General features: G+C 45.7%; 1 protein-coding gene across 1 annotated transcript; it reads right to left on the bottom strand.

Annotated features, from left to right (window-relative positions):
- Nucleotides 1-1,105: 1,105 nt before the first annotated feature.
- Nucleotides 1,106-14,469, bottom strand: bcl7a (BAF chromatin remodeling complex subunit BCL7A). Its single transcript, XM_056291062.1, has 6 exons — nt 14,352-14,469; nt 12,359-12,440; nt 11,694-11,790; nt 6,488-6,637; nt 2,624-2,727; nt 1,106-1,517 (listed from the first exon to the last, which is right to left on the bottom strand). The coding sequence occupies exons 1-6, from the start codon at nt 14,441-14,443 to the stop codon at nt 1,446-1,448; spliced, it is 597 nt and encodes a 198-aa protein (XP_056147037.1). The 5' UTR covers nt 14,444-14,469; the 3' UTR covers nt 1,106-1,445.
- Between the last annotated feature and the right edge of the window lie 1,126 nt (nt 14,470-15,595).

Below are 15,595 nucleotides of genomic sequence, written 5' to 3'. Positions count from 1 at the left end.
TATTTAAATAGAGAGAGGGAGAGAGAGGAGAGAGAGAGAGAGAGAGAGAGAGAGAGAGAGAGAGAGAGAGGGAGAGAGAGAGAGAGAGAGATGAGAGAGAGAGAGAGAGAGAGAGGGAGAGAGAGAGAGAGAGAGAGAGAGAGAGAGAGAGAGAGAGAGAGAGAGAGAGAGAGAGAGAGAGAGAGAGAGAGAGAGAGAGAGGAGAGAGAGAGAGAGAGAGAGAGAGAGAGAGAGAGAGAGAGAGAGAGAGAGAGAGAGAGAAACGGCTGAAGTTGTCGGGGTTTCTAATTCATGGAGTTTGCAGGTACACATTTGGAGGAAAGCGGTCGCTTTTAGGGTAGTGTTTAAATTCCAGTCTGCGATAACTGCAACCAAAACCACAGCGAAACTCGTCGTGTAGGCGAATATGATCGTCGGATGAGCTAACTAGTGACGCTTATAAGGCAAATAAAAGATGGCACCAAAAAAATAAAATAAAAATGTAAATTTAAAACTGCTTGACCTACAAAATATGTTTAATCATAGCAACACAAGGCACACCTTCAGGACCTACGCTACCGATGCCTTTCTGCACTACTTATCCAAGAGCTTAGCTTTACCGGTACCATCGGCTTCTTCCTCTACAAACCAGAACTAACTCGTCCAAAAAAACATGTGAATGAAGAACTTTCCATGGATAGAGAAAAAAGACACATCCACTACAGCAGCAAATCTATCTGTGATCGATTGTGATATACCGTAACAGTGCATTGACCCTCCTGAGGAAAAAAAAAAAAAAAATCCCTAAACATTTCTAAACAAATAAAGAACATTAGTCTAACAGGAGGCGAATTTTGGAGGATTGAAGTGATGCGGTGTTAGGAAGAGGTTCCCCGTAACTACTGATCTAGGACCAGATTAGCCTCCGTGTATCCTGAGCCGAACCGCTGAGAGAAAAAACTTTTAAGCGGGTCTCAGACCAGAGTCTAGGATCAACCTCGGCCTACTCTCTCCGATGTACACATCGGACTCGAACCCCCAGCGTGGTTTCTCTGGTCACAGATGCAGGTCAGGGTTTGTCTTCTGGCCTGGCGGCGGTACCCCTCGCTCATACGGGGGGGGGGGGGGGGGGGGGACCTGGATTCAGGGTTTCTCTTGGCATTTGTGTAAGGAACCACCGAGGGGATTTGTGAATAGAGGTAATATCCATTCTCCCTCCGCGGCAGAGGAGGAGTGTTACAGCAAAAGGGTGGGGGGGGAAACTGGGGAATCCCAAATTAGGCGGGGAAGAGAGATGTCCATTCTCTCTTTGGTATTAACAGGTATAGGGTACTAAAGGAGGACAGAGGAGAGACAGCAGAGCCGGTGCGTCCATTACCCCCCGAAAGAATCGTGGGCTAACAGAGGGAGATGTAGAGGGAGGGAAAGACAGGACTGAGGAGAGAAACGACTCAACCCCAGGACATTTAACTCTCCTCAAAGTCCTGAGATGAAGACTCCAGTTTGCTTTTCTTGCTGGGTGGGGCCTCCTCCTCCTCCTCCTGGTCCTGTCAGAGGAAGGAGATAAAAGACAAGAGATTGAATCACACTGTCTGTCCCGACCGACCGAGTCCGAACGTGCACAGCGGGCCCTGACTTCAGGGCAGCAGACTAGCCACGCACTAGTCCGTAAACACACGATGAAGATCTCGTTAGTCTGCATCGAGCAGCACGACATGGCTGCAGCTGGAAGGGGGGTGCGCTGAGTCTTACATAGTACGCTAAGCGACAAGATGTGTGTACCATGTGAGAGAGGCATGAGACATGATTTGCATTATCTGAGCGAGGGTATAATTCCTGAATATAAAACTCGTAGCAATTATTGATTATCAAACAGCCGGGCGGGTGTCCGGGTGGCGTGGCGGCGGTCTAGTCCCTTGCCTGCCAACACGGGGATCGCTAGATAGAATCCCTGTGTTGCTGCCGGCTTGGTCGGGCGTCCCCGCAGATACGACTGGGGAGCCGGATGCGGGTATGTGTCCTGGTCGCTGCACTAGCGCCTCCTGTTTGGGGGGCGGGGGGGGGGGGGGGGGGGCGGACGACTGGAGGGAATAGCGTGATCCTCCCACGCGCTACGTCCTCCCGGTGAAACGCCTCACTGTCAGGTGAAAAGAAGCGGCCGGCGACTCCACATGTATGGGAGGAGGCGTGTGGTAGTCTGCAGCCCTCCCCGGATCAGCAGAGGGGGTGGAGCACCGAGCGGGACAACTTGGAGGAGTGACCGGACACAACTGGGGAGAAAAGGGGGGAAACCCCCCTCCCCCAAAAAAACACAGTAGGGCTTAAGTTACAGTTCTATGTAGAAGCTATTATATTATTGCAACACAACACAGATCTTGTTGAGTCACAATCAATGAAATGGTGAGCAACAACAGCAGGGGTCAAGTCAGCCACAAGGGAGGCTGGTGAGAAGAAGTGTATATAGTGCATATTACAGAAAGACAGGTTTAGGGCTCCAAAGTCTGCAGCATCTTCCAGCAAGCACGGTGGAAGTTCTGTAACCTACGGTGATCTGGCTATGATGGGGATGCGTGGGCGACTGGGCAACAACACAAAAGCGTAAGCTTGTTTAGTATTCGTGCGAGACACAGGTAAATCTCCCCACCTGAGTGGCTTTACTGTCTGAAGAGTCTTTATCTCCTGAGGACAGACCTTCTCTCTTGGCACTTGGTGCTTTCTCTGAGGTCTCTGAGGAGGGGGCGCTCTTACCTGCGGAATATACAGCACATGTTAGAAGAGCAACACACACGTTTATAAGTGGAGACATATTCTGAAGCAGTACTGCAGAGAGTGGTCTTCTTATTTTAAGGCTCAATAACTCATGTGGTTGGATGAAATGGTTCCATTTTTGACACTTTGGTGCCACCGTGTGGTGTCAAAGAGTAACTGCATGATGGGTTGGCTGGACGAATTGATAGACGGACAAAAGTAGAGCGATGTGAGTGGTGGCACACAACAAAATACTAATTTATCAATGAACAAATTAAAAGCAATTAGAAAATAACAGAGCTGAGTGCCATGTTGATGACCAGAAAAGGCTTAGAACAGTGGGCTGGAAGAAAGAACAGAAGGATGACAGAGGAGCAAGGAACAGAGACAAACAAAGAGACCGCGAAACAGAGAAATTAACATGGCAGGTCAGCTATAAAGGAGTTTTCACATGGTGAAGAGTTAAATCCCGGGCTACGGCTAGTCCAGGACTAGTTTGGTCTGTGTTCAAACTCGGCAACCCAGTACTTAGTTTGAGCCGTGGGCTTATTCACATTCACTTTATGTGGCACTGGACCAAAAACCTATTGGACCAGTTCATCAGTTTATCTAACACTATGGAGGCTGTGGCTAAGCTACACAGCCTCACTACAGCGCTTAAGTTACAAACCCTAACGTCCATTACTGTACACCTGACACTTTGGCATCAGGACCCAAGGAACTGTTGTTGATTTGGGTCCCGCTGAAGTCCTGTATAAGTTTGTCCTGCAGCTGATCTGAGGTACAGCGGTAGGTCATCTAGTCCAGTGGTTCTCAACCCTTTTGGGGTCCTGGACCCCCTGCGTATTTTTGATCTACCCTGAAGACCCCTCCACCTGATCTTGGGGGAGGGGGGTTGCAATTTGATAGAAACAGTAGAAACTGCATTTTAAATTGCATTATAGCATTTATTCACTCTTTGGGGCAAAAGTAAGAGCTTTCAGTGGTAACTTAGATATAGTTAACAAAACAGAATTCTTATGCAGTAACTTTCAGATATATGTAACAAAACAGAATATGTATTCAGTAACTTTCAGATATATGTAACAAAACAGAATATGTATTCAGTAACTTTCAGATATATGTAAGAAAACAGAATCTTTATGCAGTAACTTTTAACAATGCAAACGGGAGCGAGATCTCTTATTAAAATACAATAAATTACACTTGTGAAACAGATGTAATTAGAGAAAAACGTCCTGTTACCCTTTATAGTTTAGGTAGATAAAGGTCTCAGTCACATTTGAGTAAAATAATCCTATTTCTATAAATGTCATAGGATCTTTTTTTTAAAGATATTTTATTTTCATGGACCCCTTGCAATTACACCACGGACCACTAGGGGTCCGCGGACCCCCGGTTGAGAAACACTGATCTAGGCAGTCCCATCCATCCATCCATCCACTATCCACTGAGGGTCGCGGGGATGCTGGAGCCTATCCCAGCAGTCACTGGGCGGTAGGCGGGGAGACACCCTGGGCAGGCCACCGGGCCATCACAGGTTCAAATGCAAAAGAGATTCCTCAGTTTTGTCAAATGTGATCATCTGTTTGGGACAAATTGGGTTCACAAGTGTCGAACAAGATTATCTGCACAACAAATTGGCTCAATCTTACTTCATGACAGCTAGTAAGTGGCTTTGGATAAGGAAGTGCTGCAGGTAAATACCCACCCTCCATGTCTCGGAAACGCCACTCCTACATACACGACATCCGCTGCCGTCCTGTGACATTCAGTTTAGAATACCTTGATGCCCGCTCAGTAATCCAGGTGAATTTGGGATAATAATTTCAAACGGCACTTATTTGTTTTCCACTTCAGAGAGCATGTGGCCGACATTGTCTGATACCAACGAAAAATATCAAGCGTGCCCAACATTAATACATCTTTAAGACCATTTTTCCTAAATGATGCAATTTCTGAAACAGAAAACCAGTCCGCGTATTCACTGCAGGCCAGCTAGCGGACCCAGCTAGCATATATGTATTGCTAACATTTAGCAGTATTGTATAAATTCATTAGAATTTTACTTAACACTTGTATAGAAACATGATTTTTGATGCATAATTTATGCCTTTTTTCCCCCCAGTTTAATAAAGTGGGCTATCCACTAGGGGGCAATAGAGGGTCTGTGAGGGCGGATGCTGGGGTAAAGAAGAAGATGAAGAGCAGCGTACCAGGAAGAGAAGACGCAAAGTGAAGTTGTGCACGAGTGTTGTGTTATGCAACAATAAAGTACCCAAAACCCTGAGCACCTTAGTCAGCTCAGTATAGCCAGTCTTATAAAAACTGCTGTCAAGCTCAACGACAGAGCCAAACAGCGCCGCACCACAATACGAGCAAAGAGCTCTTCATGCAGCCTTAGCTACCCCCGCACAGATGAGCTAGTGTGTCACATGTAGCTAGCTAGCTAGCTAGTTACCCCAGACCAGTGTTTCGCAACCGGGGGTCCGCGGACCCCTAGTGGTCCGTGGTGTAATTGCAAGGGGTCCGTGAAAATAAAATATCTTTACAAAAAAGATCCTATGACATTTATAGAAATAGGATTATTTTACTCAAATGTGACTGAGACCTTTATCTACCAAAACTATAAAGGGTAACGGGACTTTTTTCTCTAATTACATCTGTTTCACAGGTGTCATTTATTGCATTGCATTGTTAAAAGTTACTGCATAAAAATTCTGTTGTTACATATATCTGAAAGTTACTGAATACATATTCTGTTTTGTTACATATATCTGAAAGTTACTGAATACATATTCTGTCTTGTTACATATATCTGAAAGTTACTGAATACATATTCGGTTTTGTTAACTATATCTAAGTTACAACTGAAAGCTCTTATTTTTGCCCCAAAGAGTGAATAAATGCTGTAATGCAATTTAAAATGCAGTTTCTACTGTTTCTATCAAATTGCAACCCCCCTCCCCCAAGATCAGGTGGAGGGGTCCTCAGGGTAGATCAAAGATACGCAGGGGGTCCAGGACCCCAAAAAGGTGGAGAACCACTGCCCCAGACTATAACCAAGTCACGGCAGGGAGGTATTTAACGCTCCGAGTTCACATGCAAGTTAAAACTTACATTTTCATCAGATTAAGGCAATAACTTGATTATCACAACTGCCATGTAAATACCTGAATCAAACCATGTCAATCAAATCAAGGTCTGAATCCACACAGGCATAATGTGAGCCAGACTAATCATTCGACCTACTGTGCCTTTTACACATGTTAATCAGAGTTCTTTCGGAGGACTGATTTGGGCATGAACCAACAACGTAGGGATGCCCCCAGAATTGCAGCTACCAACGTGTGACCCCGAAACGACGGCCGAAGGACAACATGGCGAGCGGCATGTCGGACGCCAACTCCATTAGCCAGCACCTCGGCAATACAGGTGTGTGTCGCCTCCTCTCACAGTGGCGGTAAACTGCCTCATTTCCGAAGCAAGACTGAGTCAACATTTATGCACAATAAATTGAAGGAGCTTAATATCCTCAAATTCTGGATAGGGGGGGAAAAACAGAAATGGAGACATTTTCTGACAAGTCTCGAACACAGTGTTGGAAGCACGGCCGTACGCAACTGATTACATTATGCAACGAGTCTTGTAAAGTTGCATTACGCAACACCCGTAGACACTTTAATCAAACCGTCACCTTAATTTCATCATTCACCTCAATCAGATTATTTAATGCTGTGTGTGTGTGTGTGTGTCTGACCCCTCTTGCTGTCAGGGCTCTGGTCATTTTTGGCCTCATTGTTGTCACGGTGGGACACCACAGCGGGCTCTGGTGCAGGGCTGGTGCTACAACTGTTTTCCTGTTTCACTGGAGATGAATCGGCGATGGAACTCTGATTGCTGTTGTCATCTAGCATGGAAACAGAGATGGGTGACTTTAGTGTTTGTGTACTGATTTACAGATTGCATAACAAATCATATTTCAATACCGAAGAAAACTATTCAACCATTATTTCAGGAGACAAGCTCTTTGAATATGACTGACATGTTTTTGGTAGAGTTGGGTCCGGTCCGATCCGATATTGGGTGCCGATGCCGACGTAATTCACTCATCCAATATCGGACTGACGTTACCGATCCAAGACCAATCCAGACTCCATAATCTGATGTTTTTATGAATTATAAATATGTAACAATCCCATGGTTCTTGACAGGAAATTGGTGGAATGCTCCTTCTGGGTTGGGGATGAGTTGTTGCCTCGAAGGAGTTAAAGTATCTCGGGGTCTTGCTCACGAGCGAGGGTAGGATGGAGCAGGAGTTTGACAGGCAGATTGGTGCAGCATCAGCAGTAATGTGGATGTTGTACTACACCATTGTGGTGAAGAGGGAGCTGAGCTGGATGGCAAAACTCTCAATTTACCGGTCCATCTTCGTTCCAACCCTCACCTATGGTCATGAGTTTTGGGTAGTGACCGAAAGGGTGAGATCGCGGACACAAGAAGCTGAAATGAGTTTCCTCCGTAGGGTGTCTGGGCTCAGCCTTAGAGATAGGGTGAGGAGCTCGGAGATCCGGAGGGAGCTCGGAGTAGAGCCGCTGCTCCTTTGCGTCGAAAGGAGCCAGTTGAGGTGGTTCGGGCATCTGATTAGGATGCCCCCTGAACGCCTTCCTTTGGAGGTTTTCCAGGCACATCCGACTGGGAACAGACCCCGGGGTAGACCCAGAACTTGCTGGAGGGACTACATGTCCAATCTGGCCTGGGAACGTCTTGGGATCCCCCAGGAGGAGATGGAGGGTGTTGCTGGGGAGAGGGACGCCTGGAGTGCCCTACTTAGCTTGATGGCACCATGACCCGACCCCGGAGAAGCGGCTGATGAGGAAATGAGGTGAGATGCGATGAGATGAGATGAGATGAGATATGTAATTATGCAATTTTAAGCCCATAGCCAAAATTGTACTATATATTACACTGGAGCAATTAAAAGATGTTACTAGATTGTGGCTTCTATTATATGGATGGAACGATATTGTGGCTTCTTATATTTTACTATATAAGACGGAATACCTATGTGTGAATGAGAGGGAGGACAGTGGAATGGTCAGGATGCAAGGAGGGGAGGTGACGAAGGCATATGAGTTTAAATACTTGGGGTCAACTGTCCAAAGTAACGGGGAGTGCAGGAGAGAGGTGAAGAAGAGAGTGCAGGCAGGGTGGAGTGGGTGGAGAAGAGTATCAGGAGTGATTTGTGACAGAAGGGTACCAGCAAGAGTTAAAGGGAAGGTTTACAAGATGGTGGTGAGACCAGCTATGTTATATGGTTTGGAGACAGTGGCACTGATGAAAAGACAGGAGGAGGAGCTGGAGGTGGCAGAGATGAAGATGATAAGATTTTCATTGGGAGTGATGAAGAAGGACAGGATTAGGAACTAGTATATTAGAGGGACAGGTCAGGTTGGACGGTTTGGAGACAAAGCAAGAGAGACAAGGTTGAGATGGTTTGGACATGTGTGGAGGAGAGATGCTGGGTATATTGGGAGAAGGATGCTGAATATGGAGCTGCCAGGGAAGAGGAGAAGAGGAAGGCCAAAGAGGAGGTTTATGGATGTGGTGAGGGAGGACCTGCAGGTGGCTGGTGTGACAGAGGAAGATGCAGAACACAGGAAGAAATGGGAACGGATGATCCGCTGTGGCGACCCCTAACGGGAGCAGCCGGAAGTAGTAGTAGTAGTAGTAGTAGTAGTAGTAGTAGTAGTAGTAGCCAAAATCATACTATATAGGTTCAGGTAGTATGAAGTGTTTTGAGTGCAGGGACGTGGGACACAAGCGCTTCACTTGCCTGCATAGAGAGCAGGAAGCAAAGGATGTAGAAGCCACCGACCAGGCGGCTGAAGCGGGGGAGTAGCGGGGGAGTAGCGGGGGAGGGGGGGTTACAAGGCCAATGGCCTTGGGAAAACAACTGAAACACCACAAAATGTACACCTAGAGTTTCTTAAACTCCACAGTAATATGGAGGAAAATAAAATGGCCGTAGATGACGTAGTAACTGTATCGGAGGGACCCAGTGTGCGTGGAGTTGGTGGTGCTGCAGCATGTGTGTAACCTTCTCAGCAGCTGCTGCAGCCGATCCGGGCAGGAGGTGCAGAGTGACGGGGAGGAGGAGGTGGACCCGCCTTTCAGCGAAAGCCAGGAGAAGGAGGGTGACAATATGGAGTACGGTTCTGTCTCGGACGGCACGGTAACAGATTGCCGGCGACCAGCCAGTGAAATATACACTTGGAGGAAATTTATGTCTTTTTGGATGAAACCTTTGACAAGTCAAAGTAATTGATTATTGTCCAGACACAACTAAATTTCTCAAAACTGTCACAGCACTGCAAAAACGTTTAGGCTTTGATTTGTTAGATAAGAAAAAGCGTCGTTATTTAAGAAGGCGGTAAGAAAAAAGCACCTGTTCAGAAGAAAGGGAAGGACACTAAAAGCCAAACAGCTAAAGTAATTGTAATGAATCACAGGCTGTTATTATTTTTGGAGAGGAAAAAAAGCACAGTCTGACTCTTTAAGTCAGTTAACTCATTAAAGAGTTACCATAGCAATTCGCACTCCTACACTTGTTTGTATGAAAAGCCTAATTAAACTGCAGTTCAAATAAATTGCTTTGGAATAATTTTAAATTTAATGCATTTACGTATATTCTTTTGCTCTTTTAATAAGGAGTGCTGTGTGGTTTACTGCAGCCTCGTGTAACCTTACACATAATACCACCACCACCACCACCACCACCATCAACAACAAAACTCTGGTATCGGTATCGGCAGGTGGTAAAATCTGATTCTAAGTAATTCTGCTCTGTCCTCAAAAATATGACCCACTTATGTCAAGTTTGATGATTGCTTATTATATTATATTATATTATATTACTTGGTCATATTTTTGAGGACGAGGATGGTGGATTCCCTCGTCCTACTAACATTGACCATCTTTTTATTAATAATGATGATGTACCTACTCCAAAGTTATTGAGGCTCTTCAAACCATTGACCCCAAGAAATCTACCGGTGAAGACAAATTTTTGGATGCCTTTTTTCTTCGTCTTTCTGCTCCACTAATCGCTGAGCAAACAACTCATATTTGTAATCTTTTTATTTGTACTGGTGTAGTTTTCAGAGTCTGGAAAACTGCTCATGTCATCCCCCTGCGTAAGGGTGGAGGGGGGGTGATTCAAATAACTATAAACCAATATCCAAATTGTCCTGTTCAGGTAAAATTCTAGAGTCACTTGTAAATTGTCAACTTAAGGAATTTCTCGCCACAAACTCTGTATCCAAATCAGTTCGGGTTCAGGCCTTCACGGCGCTATATCTGCCATCACTTTGGTTGTGAGTGAAATTGTCAGTGCCTTGGGTGAGAAAAAAACAATGTGCTGCCATCTTTGTGGACCTTCCCAAGGCATTTGACACTGGTGAGCATTCATTGCTTTTACATAGTTTAAGTAATGTTGGTTTTAGTTCAGGTGCATATATGCATGGTTCCTGAATTATCTATCTGATCGACGGCAGTCAGTGAACTCAGGAACTGTTCGTTCGGAGTTTTACTGATAACTAAGGGTGTTCCCCAAGGTTCAATTCTGGGTCCAGTTCTTTTTAAAAATGTATATTAATAATATTTTTTTCATCTTTAACTATCTGCCATGCACATTTATATGTGGATGATACAATATTATACTGTACTGCCGACTTTGCTCAGCTAGCTGTGGAGAACCTACAACATTCCTTTGATGTTCTTGAAGCTGCACTTAATGATCTTAAACTTGTATTGAATGCACATAAAACTAAGGTTACATTATTCTCTAGGGCTAGAGGTAATCGTAGCAAATACTTTCATATCTCCACTGTACAAGGATCCAATATTGAGAGTTACAGAATATAAATACTTTGTATTTGTATTGGTGACAAATTCACAAAAATCTCATATAAAGAATCTTGTCAACAAATTACGACAAACAATTGGTTTTCTGTATAGAGATAGAACTAACTTTCCTATGCTTTGTAGGAAAAGGAATGTTAAAGCTGTGTTTCTCTCTGTTATGGATTATGGTGATGTGATTTATAGGCATGCCTCTGCCTCTACTCTTAAACCCTTGGATGCTGTTTATCATTCCTCCCTTAGGTTTATTACTGGTGATTTATAGCACTCATTATTGCATCCAGTATGATAAAGTTGGGTGGTCTTATCTGTCTGAGAGACGTGATAGGCATATTTATTTGTTTATCTACAAGGCCCATATTGATAAGCTGTCATCTTATATCACATCTATGGTAGTTTGGCCCACTGGACCACTTCAAACTTGGTCTAATGACTGGCTTTCACTGCAAGGCCCTCGAGTTTGTACTGAGCTTGGAAGATCTGCTTTTGGTTTCCATTCTCCGACCACCTGGTAGTCTTTACAATGCACGCTAAAAATCAATACTTTAGTACGCTTTGGTCAATTTAAATTTATGATTACAAACCATTCAGCTTGTGTTTGTGTTTTCATTGGTTTGGTTTTTTTTGTTTTTGTATCTTATATCTTGTACCTTTTATTAACTGTATTTATATACTTGTTTTAATTGATTGTTTTGTTTTATCTGGTATCTTTTATAATTTTGTATCTTTTTAAGTCATTTTTTATTGCAACTTGGCGTCGTTGTAAATGAAGGCCAGCCCTCAATGATATTTCGAATTTAAATAAAGGCAAATAAGTAAATAAATAGCCAAATTCTGGTATCAGAATCGGATCAGAACCAAAAAAAAGGTGGATGAGTGCATCTCTATTTTTTGGTCTCCACTACATAAACATCAGACCACCTTTAGCCACTTAATGGCCAAATCAATAAATGATATGCAGAAACACGCCAAGTGATGACAGGCAAATTACTGACGATGTAAAACAAGAGGATACACGCAAATACCAAGAGGGGCATACGCACCATGCATGTCCATCATCCCTGGAGATGAACTGTTTTCTGGAGTGGTTACCTCAGAGCCATACTTCTCATCTTTTGCCTTCTTCTTATTTTTGCTCTTCTAAAACAGAGGAATAAAAGAAACGCCATTAGTCTACAAAGCAAGAATGTAAGGATTAAAAAAAAAGTGAGAATAAAACACAAAGAAAGAAGCACATGGAGATAAGCTGGTAATGGCTAAGCTAGAAAGTGTGTTCTACAGGATTAGAACATGTGCACACCTGTGTGGTTCATTCGGCACAATCCGGGGGGGGGGGGTGGGTGGGCAACCTTATCCAGAAAGGGCCAGTATGGCTGAAGGTTTTTTGTTCCAACCAAGCAGTTACACACCTGATCTCACTAATCAACCAGTAGAGTCTTTGCTGAGGAACTTGATTAGCAGACACAGGCGGGTAATTGCTTGGTTGGACCAAAAACCGTCACCCACACCGGCCCTCTCTGGATAAGACTGCCCCCCCCCCTGGAACTTTTAACCATAGGGCTACACCACACCAGCCAATGAGCTTCTTCTCTCCATGTTGTGCAATTCATTAAAATCACACGTTGAAGACATTTAGGCGTGCATTAACATTTGCGACAACGTTTATTACAGAGTTCAAAGCCAGTCGCACCAAGGACGCTGAACTTACGTCATCCGATTTGGGTTCTGTCACCGGGACCCACTTGTAGATGCGAAGGGACGTGTCACCGACAGTCACCCATTTCTTCTCCCTGTATTGAGAAGGCGTTGCAATGGATCACAAACCGCAGTAAATCAAACGGCATAGCTGATTAAAATGAAAGTGATAAACAAAGTTGTGTGATTTAACGCCATGAAAGAACTGCTCCATAACAGCGGCCCGGCAGTTCGGGGGCTGTGAAAGGTTCAGCTTTGGTGTAAGAATGGGCTGATTCATCTACTGTCATCCAGCATAACGCGAGGCGACGTGGAGTGTTATGTTTCTGTAAAGTGAATGAATGATTTTAAAGTGAATGAATGATTTTAAAGCGAATGAGTGACTTATTTCGGTGGTACATTTGTGTTCATATGCGACAGATAGGAAAAAAAATTTAAAAATATCATCGTACATAATTTACACCAGTCCATTTCACACAACGAAACTCAATCAACCAGTGACCGATAAAGGAATAGGCTGAAGCCCAAGGCTTATTGTTGCCTATCCTATACAGTCCTCACGTTAACCTGGAGTATCAGTTACAAAAGGAAGAACAAGTAATTTACACTAAATTGTAATCCTTAATTATGTTACATTTTTAAAGATTTCCTGGTAACACTTCATATTAGGGTACACATATTCACCATTAACTAGCTACTTATTAGCATGTATGTATATTAGTGGCATATTGGGCCTTTATTAGTCATTACAAACCACTTAATAATAACAACGTATTCTGAATGACCATATTCTACCATTACTAGGCCATTAACTAAGAGTTCACCCTACATAACCCCCTAATTACTGCGTATTGATAGTAAGTTGTTGTATACTTACTACGAATAAGCAATACTTCTGAGGCTATAGAGGGAAAACTCATAGTTAATGGCTCACGGGTTGTATAATAAGGCCATGCAGAATAAGGCATTAATACGTACTTAATAACGACCAATTGAGAGCCAATATGTTGCTAACTTGCATGCTAATGAGCATGCTAATTAATGGTGACTAGCTGCCCCTTGATATAAAGTGTTGCCGATTTTCTGAAACTCGCACAATTTCACCTCATCGTTAAGACCCTTCCAAGAGCCCGACTCCCAAAACTGAAACACATCCGTGCCCCCCCTCCCCCCCCCCCCAACCGGTTCAAAAATGCACAAAAGTGCCCCGAGAGAAAGTCCCCGCACAACAACCCGCCCCAAATTCAGGGGGTATAGCGCGTTGCACGGGCGAGGAGCGAGGCGGCTGATCGACCGCACGGACCGCGTCGCGTTTTGTGTATCGTTTAATAACAACGATAACGACGACGCCGCAACGCACGCGTTTAAACCGGCGTTGCCATGGATGCGGTTTCGCAGCGGGAGATACATTGTAACGCTTAAAACTGAGTCATCGTGCGCTCGGCCGCGCGCGACTTCACCCCACTTCCCTCTCCCAACCCCCCACCGCGCACGCTCTCCGCTCGCCCAGAGGTCAACTCGCAGCGCTCCGCTTGAACCCGCTCGGGCTCGGCGGCGCCGTCGTCAGCTCCCGGTCCGGGACGGGAGTTATTGGGCCGCCTTACGACGGCGCTGAGCGGGGCGCTGAGCGGGGCGCAAGAGCGGCGGCGGCGGCCGGAGGGGGAAGGAAGGGACGCGGCTTCATGTGACCGCTTCATAATGGCTTCTGGGTTCAACCCTTGGAGAGAGAGAGAGAGAGAGAGGAGAGAGGAGCCGAGCGAGTTCTCCATTTCCACCCAGCGCCGGGACGACGGCGACACGCCGCCGCCGCCACGCTCCTGAGCCGCGGGGACGTCTCCCCCGAACAGCCCGTCCAACACGCCCGAACTCAGCCCGTCGCTGGTCTCCCTCTCCTCCCCCAACAAGCCAGCCTTTCTCGTGTTAGGTAACGAAGGTTGTTTTTCCTCTCTCTCTCTCTCCCTCTCTCTCTCTCTCTCCCTCTCCCTCCCCCCCCACGGCTCTCTTACCATTTTCGTACTTTCTCAATAGCGGCCATGACCCGCTTGATGTCATCTTTCGCCCTGCTGCGGGTCTCCGCCCGGACCGACCTGCCCGACATTGCCGCCGCGGTGCTGCTTATGATGATATTTGGAAAAAAAAAAAAAAGCCTCGCCGGCAGTTCAGACACAATGCAAACAGTGGAGCGGCGCAGAGGAGCCGACTGCGCCTGCGCCGAGGCGCGCGGGGGGAGGGTGGGGGGGGGGGAGCGAGCGGATCCTGCAGCTGCACGGAGGAGAGAGGCGTTCAGTCTCCCCCCGCTGTGTGATCCGAGAACAAAGACGGGAGCCCGGAATATCTCCCGTTTAAAATCACACGCATACACACGCATACACACGCAATACAATACGACTACAAACTTCAACAGAGGAGCAGAAGGAGAAAAAACAACAGTTTCGGTTCTTACTTCGTATTTCAGCGTTGTGCCTTCGACGACTCGTTCGCCTACATAGGGGGGTTTTTTTAGGACGTGAAACCACGTTGGAGGTCACGTAACTCGAATAACACGAACCCGTCCCCCGTCCTGACTACGGACAATACACAAGTGTCTGCTTATGTTATGGAAGCTTTCATACCCAATATGTTTCCATCTTTTCAAAAACAAAGCAAAATGTCGATGAGTTTTTCCTCAGTCTAACTGAGAGCCTCAGGATAGTACATTGACTCCATTACTATCATTATTATCATTATTATTATTATCATTACTATTATTATTATTATTATTTGGAGAGTGTGATAGTAATTGTAAAGCCCTCTGGTACTACTTTGCAGTGGACTTGACATGTGAAGGCGACACGGTGGCGCAGTGGTTAGCGCAGTCGCCTCACAGCAAGAAGGTTCTGGGTTCGAGCCCCGGGGTAGTCCAACCTTGGGGGTCGTCCCGTGTCTGTGTGGGTTTCCTCCGGGGGCTCCGGTTTCCTCCCACAGTCCAAAGACATGTAGGTCAGGTGACCCGACCGTACTAAATTGTCCCTAGGTGTGTGTGTGTGTGTGTGTGTGTGTGTGTGTGTGTGTGTGTGTGTGTGTGTGTGTGTGTGTGTGTGTGTGTGTGTGTGTGTGTGTGTGGTTGTGTGTGTCGGCCTTGTGTTATGGCTTGGCGGCCTGTCCAGGGTGTCTCCCTGCCTGCGGCCCAATGAGGGCTGGGATAGGATCCAGCATCCCCGTGACCCTGAGAGCAGGATAAGCGGCTCGGATAACGGATGGACGGATGGAT

This window comes from Lampris incognitus, chromosome 12 (assembly GCF_029633865.1).
Source record: "Lampris incognitus isolate fLamInc1 chromosome 12, fLamInc1.hap2, whole genome shotgun sequence".
Lineage (NCBI taxonomy): Eukaryota > Metazoa > Chordata > Actinopteri > Lampriformes > Lampridae > Lampris > Lampris incognitus.
The sequence above is the reverse complement of the archived record's forward strand: the minus strand, read 5'-3'. Positions and strand labels throughout refer to the sequence as shown.